This window comes from Carassius auratus, chromosome 40 (genome assembly GCF_003368295.1).
Source record: "Carassius auratus strain Wakin chromosome 40, ASM336829v1, whole genome shotgun sequence".
Lineage (NCBI taxonomy): Eukaryota > Metazoa > Chordata > Actinopteri > Cypriniformes > Cyprinidae > Carassius > Carassius auratus.
In genome coordinates this window covers 14,119,587-14,133,869 of record NC_039282.1, presented here as the reverse complement: position 1 = coordinate 14,133,869, position 14,283 = coordinate 14,119,587, and the positions used below count along the sequence as shown (strand labels likewise).

Here is a 14,283-nt window from a genome sequence, read left to right as displayed (position 1 = left end):
ATGCCAAATTATACCAAGGCAATATTTGATCAAATAGTACATAAAAACTGTAATGTTGTTTAATATTACTGCAATTAAAAATATCTGCTTGCTATTTTAATATATAATGGCAAAGATTAATTTTCAGCAGCTATTACTCAATTTTTCAGTATCACATTATCTTTCAGAAATCATTGTAATATGCTGATATAATGCTCAAAAATATATCTTGTCTTATTATAATCAATGCTAAGAACAGTTGTGCTGCTTAATATTTCCCGTACACGCTATTCAAATGAACAAAGTTACACAGCTTTGGTAAATTTGATTACAAACAATTCAGTGACTTTTTGGAGGACATGTTGTCCAAAACTGCTAAAATTAGTTTACTTGTGATGTAAATTAAGGTCGAAAGGGCAGGAGCAGCTTTGAGGAAGAAGTATGTAAGCATGAATTTGGCAGCGACAAGGCTAGGTGAGAGGACACACACACACACACATTTATACACATGGTGGGCAGACTGGAGTAGTCACACCTTGTCATTTTGTGCTATTTCTCATGAAGCCAGTAGCCAGCAACAGCCGGCAGTAAACAGTCCAGACCCCCACCTGTTCAAAAACAGAGCCTTTGGTAAAGACTGTCACATACTGTGCTGGTCTTTCCTCTCTATGACTACAGTGCCACAGCATGTCTGCTTTCAAACTCAGCTGCCCCTTACAGCAGACACCCTGTACCCTGTATGCAGTAAAGGCCTTTTACAAGCTGCAAAAGTCACTCAGCATTTTTGTATGTGTGTCCATTATTGCTGTTGAGTGGCAGTGATTGTGTCAAATGTCTCTTTAATTTCCATTCAATCTCTTTAGAGGAAAGACCCACCCACAAATAAAAATTTTCATCAGTTCACACATGACATGACTTGGTTCTTCCATGTAACTTATCAAAATGCATTTATTAAGTTTTAATATGCAAATGAGATTTAAGAGTTAGTAGAGATTAGGTTAAGGTTTTCAGTGAATAATAATTTTTATTTAATCAAATGGCTTAAGAAAACATAAATATATCACATGAAGATGTTAGAATAGTTTAATTATTAATTTTCAACATAAGTGTCAGACTTAGTCATATGGGTTATGCATTTATGATACTTTCATGTTCTATTTTATTTAATTCTTTCAGGTTTTTTTTAACTTTTTTAAAGTAACTTTTTAAAAGACTATTAAAATGTCATGCACTTTGGTTTTCAGTGTTGTATTATCTATTAAACATCTATTAATATTTGAAAAAGATTTTTTTTAAATATATTTTACAGTCCTGTTCCCCATGTACATACTATGTTCTTATTATAGTAATTACAATAACTATTTAATAACTAGGTACTAGCCCTGAACCTACCCCTAAACCTAACCCTACCCCATGTAGTTACCTTGTATTACCAGAACTTTCTTAGATAAATACACTGTAAGTGCACTATAAGTACATGTTAGTATACGTACTGTAAAATAAAGTGCAACCAAAAAAACAACAACAATAATTATTATTATTGTTCTTGTTGTTATTGAGCCTCTAATAATTTATTTTCAATGTAAGTATCAGACATACTAATATGAACTATACATCTATGGAACTTTTATTTATTTATTTTTGGATCTTGATACTGTTGTAGCATGTGTGTTTGTGTGTGTGTGTATACTTTTTTTTTTTTCTCATATGTCTCCTCGTGTCCTTAAGAAGAAGAAAAAATAACATTCACATGGTGGGAACAACAGTTGGGTAAGTAAACAGTAGCCCCTTTCACACATTAATACCAGTAACTTGCCGTAAAATTATGGAATTATATTTGCTTAAAAAATAAATTCATGTAACTTTATAAAACTGAACATAACTTTTTCAGAAACTATCAAAAATATGCCATTGCAAAAGAAGAAAAATACAATGAAAAAAAAAGTCTGGCTCTTCAAATATGCGTAATTCTTTGTTAATTTTTTTCAAAGATTATTTTTCGCTAATCGTGGATACTGAATGCATTGCCACAGATTTTGTTTACGCTTCGCAGTTTTCCGTTTTTTTGACACAAACTTCTCGTGGGGGCGGGCTTAACAGTGATGTACTCTGATTGGATAGTGTGCTTTTGATGGACAGGTGCTCTCTGACCTGGAAGTACAGATGTCACTCAGTGGTGCGCATATCCATATAAAATTACATGAATTACTTGTAAATACAGAAATGCCCTGGCGTTCTGTCTTTTTACTGGTGAAGCACCATTCACACATCAAAATAATTTATAAATTCTGTAACATCATTAACCTCGACCTCAAAATGACCTCGTAATGGCTGAGTCTCGCGGTGATGTGTTTGTAAACATGGAGGGGTGGACATTGTCAGTCTTTTTATTTATGTTTTCATTTGTTTCTCAGACATTCACATTTATTCAGCTGCTTTTGACCAAGAGACATTGTATAGATGACTTTAGACATTTCTTCCGTAAACAGTGGAGAGCAAATGTGTCATCTGCGTCAGAATGTCATGATTGGCCCAGAGTAGACGTCTTTCATCAATGCGTTCTGAACTCGTACATGCTCATACGGGTAATCTCGTTCTGTGTTCACACGGAACACATTACAGGTTAATTACTGATAATGTTACAGAACAAATTTACCAGTATTTTTGAAAAGGGCCTGTTCACACACAGTAAAGACTGTATGTGTGAAAGAGGCTATTGACAGAATTGTCATTTTGGTTACACTGTTCCTTTAAATGTATCTATGTGCAGGTAAGATGACTGTTAGGCTGTGGATTGTGAACCTATTTAGCTCATATATACATTTTCGCTCCCTTATTCACCATAGAGAGCAGTCACCATTCTTGAGATAAGACAAGTGCTCTCAATTTCTGGACACATTTCATCCTCTCTCATTCCACGCACACACACACACACACACACACACACACACATTCAATCCCAGCAGTGGAAGCCTATTAGACAAATCTGCAGAGAGCCCAGCAGAGGTGCTGTGATGGCAGGTTGTCAGTGCGACAGACGACCAGCTTTATAAACATATCAGTCATGCTGGCTGTTCTATCCCCGGCCAGACTCAGCACACATTTGACATGCAGAGGGATTGCACTCATCCCTCGAGGGGCTGGGTGAAAAATGGTGTCCGGTTTAAAAATGATGGATCTTTTTGATGTATTCACCCCGTCATAATGTTCCATTCGGCGGGCAGTTTGCGGCGTCCTTTGAAGAATAAGGATGGTGAAAAAGATTTGGCTTGGATGTCATGCTCAATAATAGCTGTTAACGGCAACTAAACAAGAAGAATGGTGGAGCCAATTATTAACAGGAGTCTAGTGTTTAGAATCCAATTTTCAAGACTGCACTGTCAACAAAACAATTGCATTTTTATAAAATTGCAATATGCAACAGACATGTTAATTTGCATCTGTTAGGAACCTTTTACAACTCTAACAGCTGCATATTCAACAGACATAAGCATCCGAACGTGGGCTAGGTAACTGTACGGCCCCTGTGTGTGTGCTGACAGGGCATGAGCAGTGAGGTAAATGCCTGGAGCCTGTTCCTGCTCGAATGCTGCTAGTGTGATTAGATTGGGGCAGAAGCCTCCAGCTGGCAGGCCTGTCTGGGACCCGGGGCCGCTCGCCCTGACACTCGTCACCATTGTGACACCTCTGACAGGCAGCGGACAGCCCAGCCAGACAGGTTCATTAAGCCCCATTTTTTACAGCTGGGCCTCTGTCCTTCTCTCTCTCTCTCTCTTTCGTCACAATGAGAACAAAAAGACGGGAGAGAATAACGACTGCACTTTGTCAAAAGACCTCTATGTCTACAGGGGCACTGGCTTGTTGATGTTTGATGTGCCAGCTCTGTTGTTATGACAAATTTTTTTCTGATGTGACCTATTTTGAGACGGTTTTTCTCCAGCAGTATCTTTTGTTGCCAGCTAACCCTTTGGCCTGCGCTTTGCACAGGAAGAGACAGGCGAGGGCATGTGTAGATGCATATAAATTTGAATATACGTCAGCTGAAACAAAAGCAGGATTATTTTGTTATGTTTCTGTTTTCTTTCCTTTTTTTTTTGAGGGCAAGTACCTTTCATTGCAAGCACCTGTCACATTTTGTTCAGATATAAAATAACTACTACTTCTTAATAGTTCCATTTTTTATTATTATTATTATTATTATTGATTACTAACCCTAATAATAATAAAGCACAACAACATTGTATTATTTTACTTGTAATAATACATAATTGTTTTTAGCATATAATATTTATTATTATTGTTGTAATTTTTTTTTTGCATTATTATTATGCTTTATCATTTAGTATTATCCATAATTAGTTTTATTTATATTTGTATGGTTATTTTGCTTGTCATTGTGAATTATTAGTACATTATCATAAGTAGTAGTAGTATTACAAATATGATACTGTTTTATCATTATCATTGATATTTTTTATTATTGTGTATGGTTTATTTTGCTTGTCATTATTATTTATCATCATCATCATTTTTTTTTTAAATATATTATTATTGTTTATTATATTATTGTATTTATTATTATTATTATTAATATATTGTAATACACATTTTTATCATCAATACAAATGTTTTTATTATTATTGTTGTTTTTGTATTTGTTTGTCATTATTATATGAATAATAATATCCCTTCACTATTTCTCTGCTGCTGTTCTGCTGTTGTTCTTCATCACTGGACCTCTAATACCAAATCAACCTGCTGTATATCTACAGCACAACAGCTCTTTGAGTTTATGTCTTTGGGGGCCAAACCTATATCTAACATTGGTTATTGGTGGTTTGTGTGGAGTGAGGTTACCCATGGTGGTGGATGGTGAGCATTTTGATCGAATCCGTTTCCCCAGAGACTCAGGATGCTCTTCAGTGTCAGCATTGCACTTTATTCTAGAGAGAAATTAAGTAAAGCCTGTCTGGTTGGTTGAAGCTTTAGGTGCTTAACTTTACAAAATGTCCCAAACCTTTCCTTACCTCTGCACCCACCCAGAATTGGCTCTTATCTATATGCCACAAGACATTCTCTTTTTGGGTTTTGAAGTGTGTGAGTGTGTCTGTATGTTTGTGTGTGTGCATGTGTACGTCTTGGTTCATCAAAGTGGTAGGTGGGGAATGGGGTTCGCCTCATTCTCACTTGTCAGGATGAAGCTCTTGATCCTGCATATGAGGTCCCTGGGGGTCTCAGAGGAGAAACTCACTAATGATCACCCCCTCTTGCCCAGGCCCCGTGTTAGTATTGATTATTTACGCCCGCCTTACCCCCGTAGAGACTTGTGTTCTAACAGCACCACAAGAGAAAAGACGTGTCAAAAAATGGAGGAAAGGTGGAAAGGTGCGCCTTTGCATCATGAACAGAAAGCAGCACCTTTTTAGAGATGCCTCCATTTTGAGATAATCAAAGCCTGGCCTGCCGTCGCTCCATGGATACAAGCCAACATTTTTGACGGGAATGGAATATCTCGCAGTGCTTCGTCAAAGTGGCTTCATGGCACGGTGATTGGAGTGACAATCAAACAGCAACTACGGAATGTGTTTCCTGAGCAACGATCATAACACGTGTGACAGCGTATTGAAAAACGGTCTGGAAAATCTGTTGGATTGCACTTTGGTTAACGTATCTCTTTCCTTCGCCTGTGCGTAGGTGCTGGTCTACTCCGATGGGCTTCACGGTAAATGGATGTTCAGCGAGATCCGAGCAGTGTTTACCAGACGCTTCCTGCTACAGAACACAGCGCTGGAGATCTTCATGGCCAACAGAAGTAAAACTGCCCTATGTGCTTACCAAGTTATGAATACAAAAACAATGGCCACTGAAAGTTTCTAGTTAGTTAATAACAAAGGAGTTAAGAGCCCTACACTTTGAGAAAAAAGGTACAAAAGCTGTCATTGGGCAGTACATTTTCACAAGGGTACACTTTGTATGTTATTTAACCCCAAAATATGCATATTAGTACCTTAAAGTTAAATATTAAAGGTGCTGTATGTAAGATTTTGACTGTAATAAGGCATACAAATACCATAATATGTTTTAAGAAACATGCTACATTAACATACTTGTTTAACTGAAAAGCAATGCTACAGTCAGTTGTTCTGCTTTGCTTTGTGTGCATTCCAGGCCCGAATGTCAATCTTTTATTTGGTTCGTGAAACCCGCCCTCTGCCAGTTTACCCAATTGTATTTCGGCACCCCGCGTTGCCCTTGGGTGGAAAACACTGCTTATTTCATTTCATTAATCATCAAGTGCGCTCGTTCCTTTTTGTGTCGTCAATCTGGCAACATGTTTCTGTGACAAGTCTGAGGAGGACTAGCCAGGTGAAGAAAACCCTCTCCAATATTTTGAATTTGGATTGCAATACCTAGTTCAACCACTTGGTGTCAATCCAACGATCATGTGACACTGAAGACTGGAGTAACGGCTGATGAAAATTCAGCTCTGCACCAATGGATATTAATTACACTTTAAAATATATTAATAATAACAATGAAAAGTTACTCTAAATTGTAATAATAATTCACATTATATACTGTATTTTAATTGGATAAATGCCAATTTGAGTGACCAAAGTCTTCTTTCAACAACATACAAAAAATTACTTCTTCATTAATTCTTTAACAGATTGAAAATATTATTTCAAGTTATTGTTCATTATCAGTTTGTGATATTTAACGCATTAACGAATCATAACTAATCTTTTGTGGATAACTTCCTCCCTCGACATTTATATTTAGGTCAAAGAAGGGTCTGAAATTGATATGAAATCAATCAAAATTCAACCAAAAAGCTTTTAAAGGGTTAGTTCACCCAGATAGCAAATTTATGTAATTAATAACTTACCCTCATGTTGTTTCAAACCCGTAAAAACTCTGTTTATCTTTGGAACACAGTTTAAGCTATTTTAGATTTAGACTGACTCGTTCACGAGTGAAGAACCGGTTGCATCGGTTTTCAGATCACCAGTAGTTCTTTCGGACAGTTCGATTCAATGAACCGGTTGAAGAAACCGGTTCACCGGTTCTTTTGCGCTCGACGTAATGGCGTCATTTGCGATGATTGCACTTGATTCAAGCCTTCGGTTTACCCGCGCTCATAACACTAGCACAGAATCAGTTCAGAATCAATCACCAAAAGAATCAGTTCAGTTCAGACGCTCTGTGTGTCGGTCTGCTTCACACTGAATCACACATGCGCAGTATCATCAGCTCCTCGGTTCACGAATCGGACGCGTCTGACGGAAACGGTTCTTGTCTCGTGAATGAGTCAATGTTTTGTTTGTTATCTGGCTCGGCTCGGTGTTCATCTTCAGTTCTCTCTTCACAGCAGTTCAGTCAGTGTACTGTTTGAGTAAATGAATTACTCTGGGATATTGGTTTGTTTGAACTCAGAGGGAGTGTCAGCCACATTAAAAAAGTTAACAGCTTAAGTCATTTGTGGATTAATGCGTATTAGAGATGCGAACCGTTTAAAACTATTCAGTTCGATTTGGTGAACTGAATGATTCGTTCGCAAACCGGATATCCAGACTGCTTTGATTTGAACTCTATCTCACACAGACACGGAAGAGAAGACAATGTTGAATAAAGTCGTAGTTTTTGCTATTTTTGGACCAAAATGTATTTGCGATGCTTCAAAAAATTCTAACTGACCCTCTGGTGTCACATGGACTACTTTGAAGATGTTTTTCTTACCTTTTTGGACATGGACAGTATTCCGTGCACACAGCTTCAATGGAGGGACAGAGAGCTCTCGGACTAAATCTAAAATATCTTAAACTGTGTTCCAAAGATAAACGGAGGTCTTACGGGTTTGAAACAACATGAGGGTAATTTATTAATTACATAAATTTGCTATCTGGGTGAACTAACCCTTTAAGCCATTTGTCCTGGATTCATTGCTAGCAGAGATTTATAGTTCTTTATAGTGCAATATAGTGTCTCCCCATTGGCCTTGGTAGACTAACAAAATTATATGCTTATTTTAGAGTCATCAGCTCTTTTCTCTATATAATTGTTATTTATTGAGATTGAGAATAGTTTGAGACTGAACGATTCCTAAGCTTCGTATGATTACCTGTTCTGTAGTCTTTGTGCTGTTTGTGGAAATGTTTACTCATATTTGGATGCACTGTACTGTAGGCCCTTGTTTAACATGTGAAGTCATTCCCTCCCTCAGCGTCCGTCATGTTTAACTTCCCCGATCAGCCCACAGTGAAGAAGGTGGTCTATAGTCTTCCATGCGTTGGCATCGGCACAAGTTACGGCCTTCCACAGGCCAGGCAAGTCTGTTTCTAGTTCCCTGGAACACCTGCATGTGGTTGCCATTCAAAATATTGCTCAAAACAATGTTTACTTCATCCTTATGTTTAAAAGTTTAGCATGATGACCACATCAAATGTCAGAAAAGATTGATCCTGAATGTACTCCTTTGCCGTGCAACTGTTTGGTATACTTTGAGGTAGAGGTAGTTACTTGCGGCATGGGCGTTTTTGCATATTTGTTCCTGACTGAACCTACCAAATGATCCCGTATTATTTCAGGGGTTTCAACTGAAGTCCATGGGAGTCATCATAAGTGCAGTAACATGTAGACATTGTACAGTACTAACTAAAATATCTATCTAAATTTAATGCTCAGCAAGCATAAAATGAGAGTATAAATTAGCATATTTTAGCATCAAAGTGGTATTATAGTGATATTTCATTATTTAATTGTTAATTTTTAACACTCAATTAGTTAAATATATATATATAATATTATATATAATATTATAATTATAAATCAAATAAATAAATGTAATCCACTTCGACTAAAAAATATATGATGCTCTTGAAAATTTACTGTTTGTCCATTGCATCAATAAAAAGTTAATTTGATGCAGACATGATGGCTTATCGTACATTTTAGTATGCCACACTAGTCTGGATAAGTGTGAGTTCATATACCGGTAATATTGAAAATCTGTTAGATGGTGCTTCATTAAATTCAGGAATGCATTTCTGGTATCATAACTAATAAGAAGTACTTTTCTTGATTCTTTTGTTCTTAGTCAGAATAAGTGCAAGTTAGGTGTGCATAATTATATATAAAAAAAACACATAAGAAGATAAAAACATGAAAGAAAAAAAAGAAAGTGAAACATAGAAGTCCTGCACGTGGATAGGGCTGAAACGATTCCTCGAGTAACTCGAGTTACTCGATTACAAAAAATGATCGAGGCAAATTCCTCTGCCTCGAAGACTCTTTTAATTTATTTTAAATCTCACGTCAGGTTCTTTCGCAATGATTTTTTAATGTGACACATTGCGTTTACGTCACCCACAAAGTGGAAGGAGACGCAAGCGCTGCATCCGAGATACTGCAAGGAGTCAGCAGTGTTTTGATTAGAGCGCGCGGGCAAACGTGAAGAGAACGTCGTGGCGTGTGTCCATTGCAAGATAGAGCTGGCATACAACAACTAGGGCCATATGATTTCCGCGATGCAGAAGACGCGGAGGGAATCGCGGAATCCAGTCATAAAAACGGAGTTTAACAGTTTAATGCGGAATGGCACGAAATTTGACAAATTGTGAATGAATTAATCAAAAATAGGTCATTGCACTTACATCAAATCAAATATGGACTAATATCTGTAAATATTAAGCCGGAACAGTCTATTTAAATATGAATCCTGCATGTTCTGCGTGTCTCTGTTAATGAATGGAGCAGAAGCGCGAGTTCCTTTATCACACACACTGAAGCGCGCGTACTGTCTCTCACTAAATAAGGATGTGAACACATGAACAACATCTCCAGAACTGCACTGACAGTCACTTCATGAGCATTTGACCGTTGTCACATCACAATACAAAGAACTGTAAAGGTACGTCGACCCGTCAAAATAAAAGTCCGTTTTTTTTTAAGGTTTAATCACACAACATTTCTTCCATGTTTTATTTTTAATAGTAAATCCCCTTTGTTTACCAAAAAGTTAAGTTTGCTTAATTTTTAATAATTAAAAGATAAATTAAATTAATGTTTTATGTGTTTAATGTTTAATGTGCATCTCAGAAAATGCTTTATTTTAAACCCCAACTGAATGGCACTTAAATGAACTTAATTCATCTGTCAACTTTATTGTCATTGTTCACGAGTACAGACAGAGAAACAATGGGTAATAATTAAATGTTTATTTTTGATGTATGCAATGCATTTTATGCATTTAAAAAGTAAAAAAAAAAAATCTAAAAAAGGAAACTTATTTGTTCATTTTAAGAGCCCCAGGAGTCTTATTTTCTCTCGCATAATTAATATTGCACTTTAATTAAGCAAAAACACATTTTATCCGATTACTCGATTAATCGATGGAATTTTTGGTAGAATACTCGATTACTAAAATATTCGATAGCTACAGCCCTACACGTGGATGAGAATCCCTGAGATAGGTCTGATTCAGGCGCTGCACCAGAATACTGTTTTTCTCATATTTTTAGCATGTGTGCTGTGTATACTTCAAGAGCAAAGATGAAGTATGGTCATCTGCAAAGAATCTCTTTTGCTGGAACTGATGCATTCATTACACACCACAGTAAAGAGCGTGACAGCCTTGCGTGTGTGAGCTGGTGTTCTCTTTTGTCTTTTTTTGGAAGCTAAATGTTACAATATCATATTTTGAGTTATAATCCATCTGCAGAACAAGTCCACAATAATCAAAGTAAATGAAAGCAAATGTCGAGTTGGACCTGAGCCTTACTTATTGGTGCAGTTTTGTGTTTTTTTTTTGCAGGCGGATTTCTTTGGCCACCCCCCGTCAGCTCTTCAAGCCCTCTAATATGACTCAGCGCTGGCAAAGACGGGAGATCTCCAACTTTGAGTACCTGATGTTTCTCAATACCATTGCAGGTCAGATCTTATTTGCTTTTCATTGCTAACCATTTATTTAAATGAAAGCATTTTGGACTATTTGCAATCACGTTTGTATTGAATCTTTTGGTTTGGCTGCCAGCAAATTATTTTATTTTATTTCATTTTATTTTATTTTTTAAATTGTGTTATTAGTTTCTCTTTTCAAACAAAAATATTCTCTGACAAAAATGTACCCTCTTTCCCCTCATTATTTATTTAGAGGCTATATTTTCTCTTTATACTTAGACGCTCCATTGTTGCGCAAAAGCGAGAGCTGAGGACTCTTTGGGATAATTAGTGTGTCTCGGAGTTGAAATATTCTGTTGCAAAGTCTCTGATGTGAACTAGTGAGAACTCTCGCGTACACACACACCTCCTCTTGACACTGAAATGTGTCATCCCCGCTCACGCTGCACATTCATGCATATTTATATTTAGCTCCAGTGTGAGTTCGAAACATTATTGTCAGCTAATTAGATGTAAGGCAGAGTTGGAACGGGGTAAAATTCATTAAAGGCAGGAGTGGTAATGACCTGTGCTGACAGAGGTGTCGGTGAAGCATGGGCCCACCGACAGGAGAGAGAGAGGGGTGATAATGTGAAGCCGGTCCACTCCTAATTAAACACTATTGCGGTGATATTAACATCTTCCACCCAGGCCTCGGTCCTGTCAGCTCAACCTCCGCTCATCTCAACCTTTTTCCTCGTCTCGGCCCCACTTCACCATGTGGCATTAACCTGGTTAATCAAGTCTACCTCATCCTACATCCGGCCTATCAAGATCATTATGCTCACAGTTTGGGATGGATTTATTTAGTTTTAGTGTTTGTATCAGAACACCAAATAACTATTTTATTTTTATTTTTATATATGTGTTCAATTTAGGCTATATATATATATATATATATATATATATATATATATATATATATATATATATATATATAGCAAAAAATCAATATGAGAAATAAAATAAATTAAAAATGGTTGAGGTCTTTATAAATCATGGAAGTGTTTTATCTGTACTCTCTAAGAGGTGGCTGTTTAGGAGTCAGTTTAATGACTGTCATTTGTGATGGGTATGGTAATTAGCTCATACACACTGTCATCTCCAACCATCATGACAGAACCCAGAACCAAAGCCCAGATCATCAATATCCCCACATCCTCAACACATGCTATCATGATCCGGTCTTTGAACTGCCGTTAATTCACCACACTTCACAGTACACCCTGGACTACATTGCCCATGATCCATTGCACCAATCACAGGTTCACCTGATAACAATCACACCGTGCACCTGAGAACAATCACACACAAAGCACATCATCAGACACACTTTATAAGCATTGGACTTCTTCTCACACACTGCCGAGTATTGTTCTGCACATATCCCTCGCCTAGCGATAGCTGCGATACCAAGCCATTCCATGTTTGTTTTTATAGTCTTGTCTTAGTATCTAGTTTTCATAGTCTTGTTTCAGTTTATAGTTTTCATAGTCTTGTTTCAGTTTATAATTTTCATAATCCTGTTTCAGTTTATAGTTTAGTCTTTTTCTTGCTTTGCCCTGTTACTCGTGTTTTGACCCTTTGCTTTGGATTCTGGATTACTCCTCTTGCTTAGCCCTCTAGATATTGTCCGTTCATCGTAGACCCAGGCTTGCCCTTGGATTATTCTTGTGTCTTGCCCTCTATATACTTGTTTGCCATTGTTTGAATCAGGCCTGTTATGACCACGTCTCTGTCCAATAAAAGCTTGCACATAGATCCGCACGTCTCATGTCTTGTCAGCCAAGTTACACATGCTCACATTCTCAGCCAGGTATCTGAACTGAGATGCATCTATTGGTTAGTACCACCTTTTTGCGAAGGTCAGGATCAGGTTTCATTTGTGCCCTCCCCAAATTCCACAGGAAATACCAGGCTTCCAGTCCTTGTATGAGTAATAGTACTATAAAGATGAAATAGCCCCAGTGTATCTCTTCTTTAAGAGGTTCTGTGTATCAACATGGCTAAGCTTCAATGGTGTCCTTACAGCTGCAGATCCCAAGTGTAGCCAGACAATCTGAAAACTTTTCTGTCCAAACAGCAAGCACAAATCATATCAGCACCTTTGCATTGCTCACAGAAGGCTATATATCAGATTGGCATTTCCCCCAAATTATTTTTTTGTGTTTTTGTGAATTCAAAAGCTTAAAGTTTATTTCTTGACAACAGCTTTCTTTCTTAGAAAATCCTATATGTATATAAATATTTGGAGCAGAACCTACCTATACACAAATGTATGTGTGTGTGTGTGTGTGTGTGTGTGTGTGTGTGTGTATATATATATATATATATATATATATATATATATATATATATATATATATATGAGGGCTGGGCAAGTTAACATTTTATTATCCCATTAATTGATTAACACCGACAATAATTTTATCAAGCGTTAATGCAGTTTTTTATTATTATGAAAGTCTGTTGCTCACTGTCTCTGAATACACTTACAGACAAACCATGGGTCACAGGAGGGGTGGGATGTTAATCAGCACTGGCTTGGGATGGGTGTCATCATGCATTTCGACCAATAAGAGCATTTAAATACACTGAAATTGTAAAACACTGTATTTTTTTGCCTAGTAAATGTCTTTTGAATTTTTTTTTTTTTTTTTTTTTCATGTTTCGTAAAAATGTTGAAAAGGTCTTTAAGTTAAAAGGTTCACAGCCCTAGAAGACAGACAGACAGATAGACAGATAGACAGACAGACAGATAGATAGATAGATAGATAGATAGATAGATAGATAGATAGATAGATAGATAGATAGATAGATAGATAGATAGATAGATAGATAGATAGATAGATAGATAGATAGAGTCTTACATATATCAAACCCAGTGAAGACTTTATCATCTGACATAAATTATTGGGCATTTAGAAAAGAGGCAAACCATTTTATAGCTCTGTTCTTATGATGTTCTCCTCTGACAGTTCTTACCATCTGAAATCCATATTCCTAAAAGCAATGAAACAGGCACAGAGCAGAAAGAGAGAGAGAGATAAGGAAAGATGGAGAGAGATGGAAGGATAAAGACAAAGCCACATCTGGCGTACTGTATGTTGCATTGCCGCATACATGTTCCGTCATGGATACTTCATATAGGTCTCCATGGTTACCATAACTCTCTAGCCAATCAGAGTAGAGGCCTGACTGTGCCACAGGGAGGGGTTTCAAGGGTACGGTGTCATCTTCTAGAAGAATTTGAATGCCTTTAATTATAACCACGCCACAACTTCACAGCACAATATTCACTTTCAGGAAACTTAAATCAAGAAAGTAGTAGCACAAAACCTTTCTGACCCTCCACTGCTGTAATAC

The 14,283-nt window shown here is 37.0% G+C and overlaps 1 protein-coding gene across 1 annotated transcript in view; it reads left to right on the top strand.

Annotated features, from left to right (window-relative positions):
* The window catches only part of LOC113058655 (neurobeachin-like), a 220,543-nt gene that overhangs the window by 165,679 nt on the left and 40,581 nt on the right, over positions 1 to 14,283 (top strand). The window contains exons 40-42 of the mRNA XM_026226760.1: positions 5,674 to 5,791; positions 8,204 to 8,306; positions 10,793 to 10,908. Coding sequence (XP_026082545.1) covers positions 5,674 to 5,791; positions 8,204 to 8,306; positions 10,793 to 10,908 — 337 coding nt within the window. The remainder of the gene's footprint in view (positions 1 to 5,673; positions 5,792 to 8,203; positions 8,307 to 10,792; positions 10,909 to 14,283) is intronic.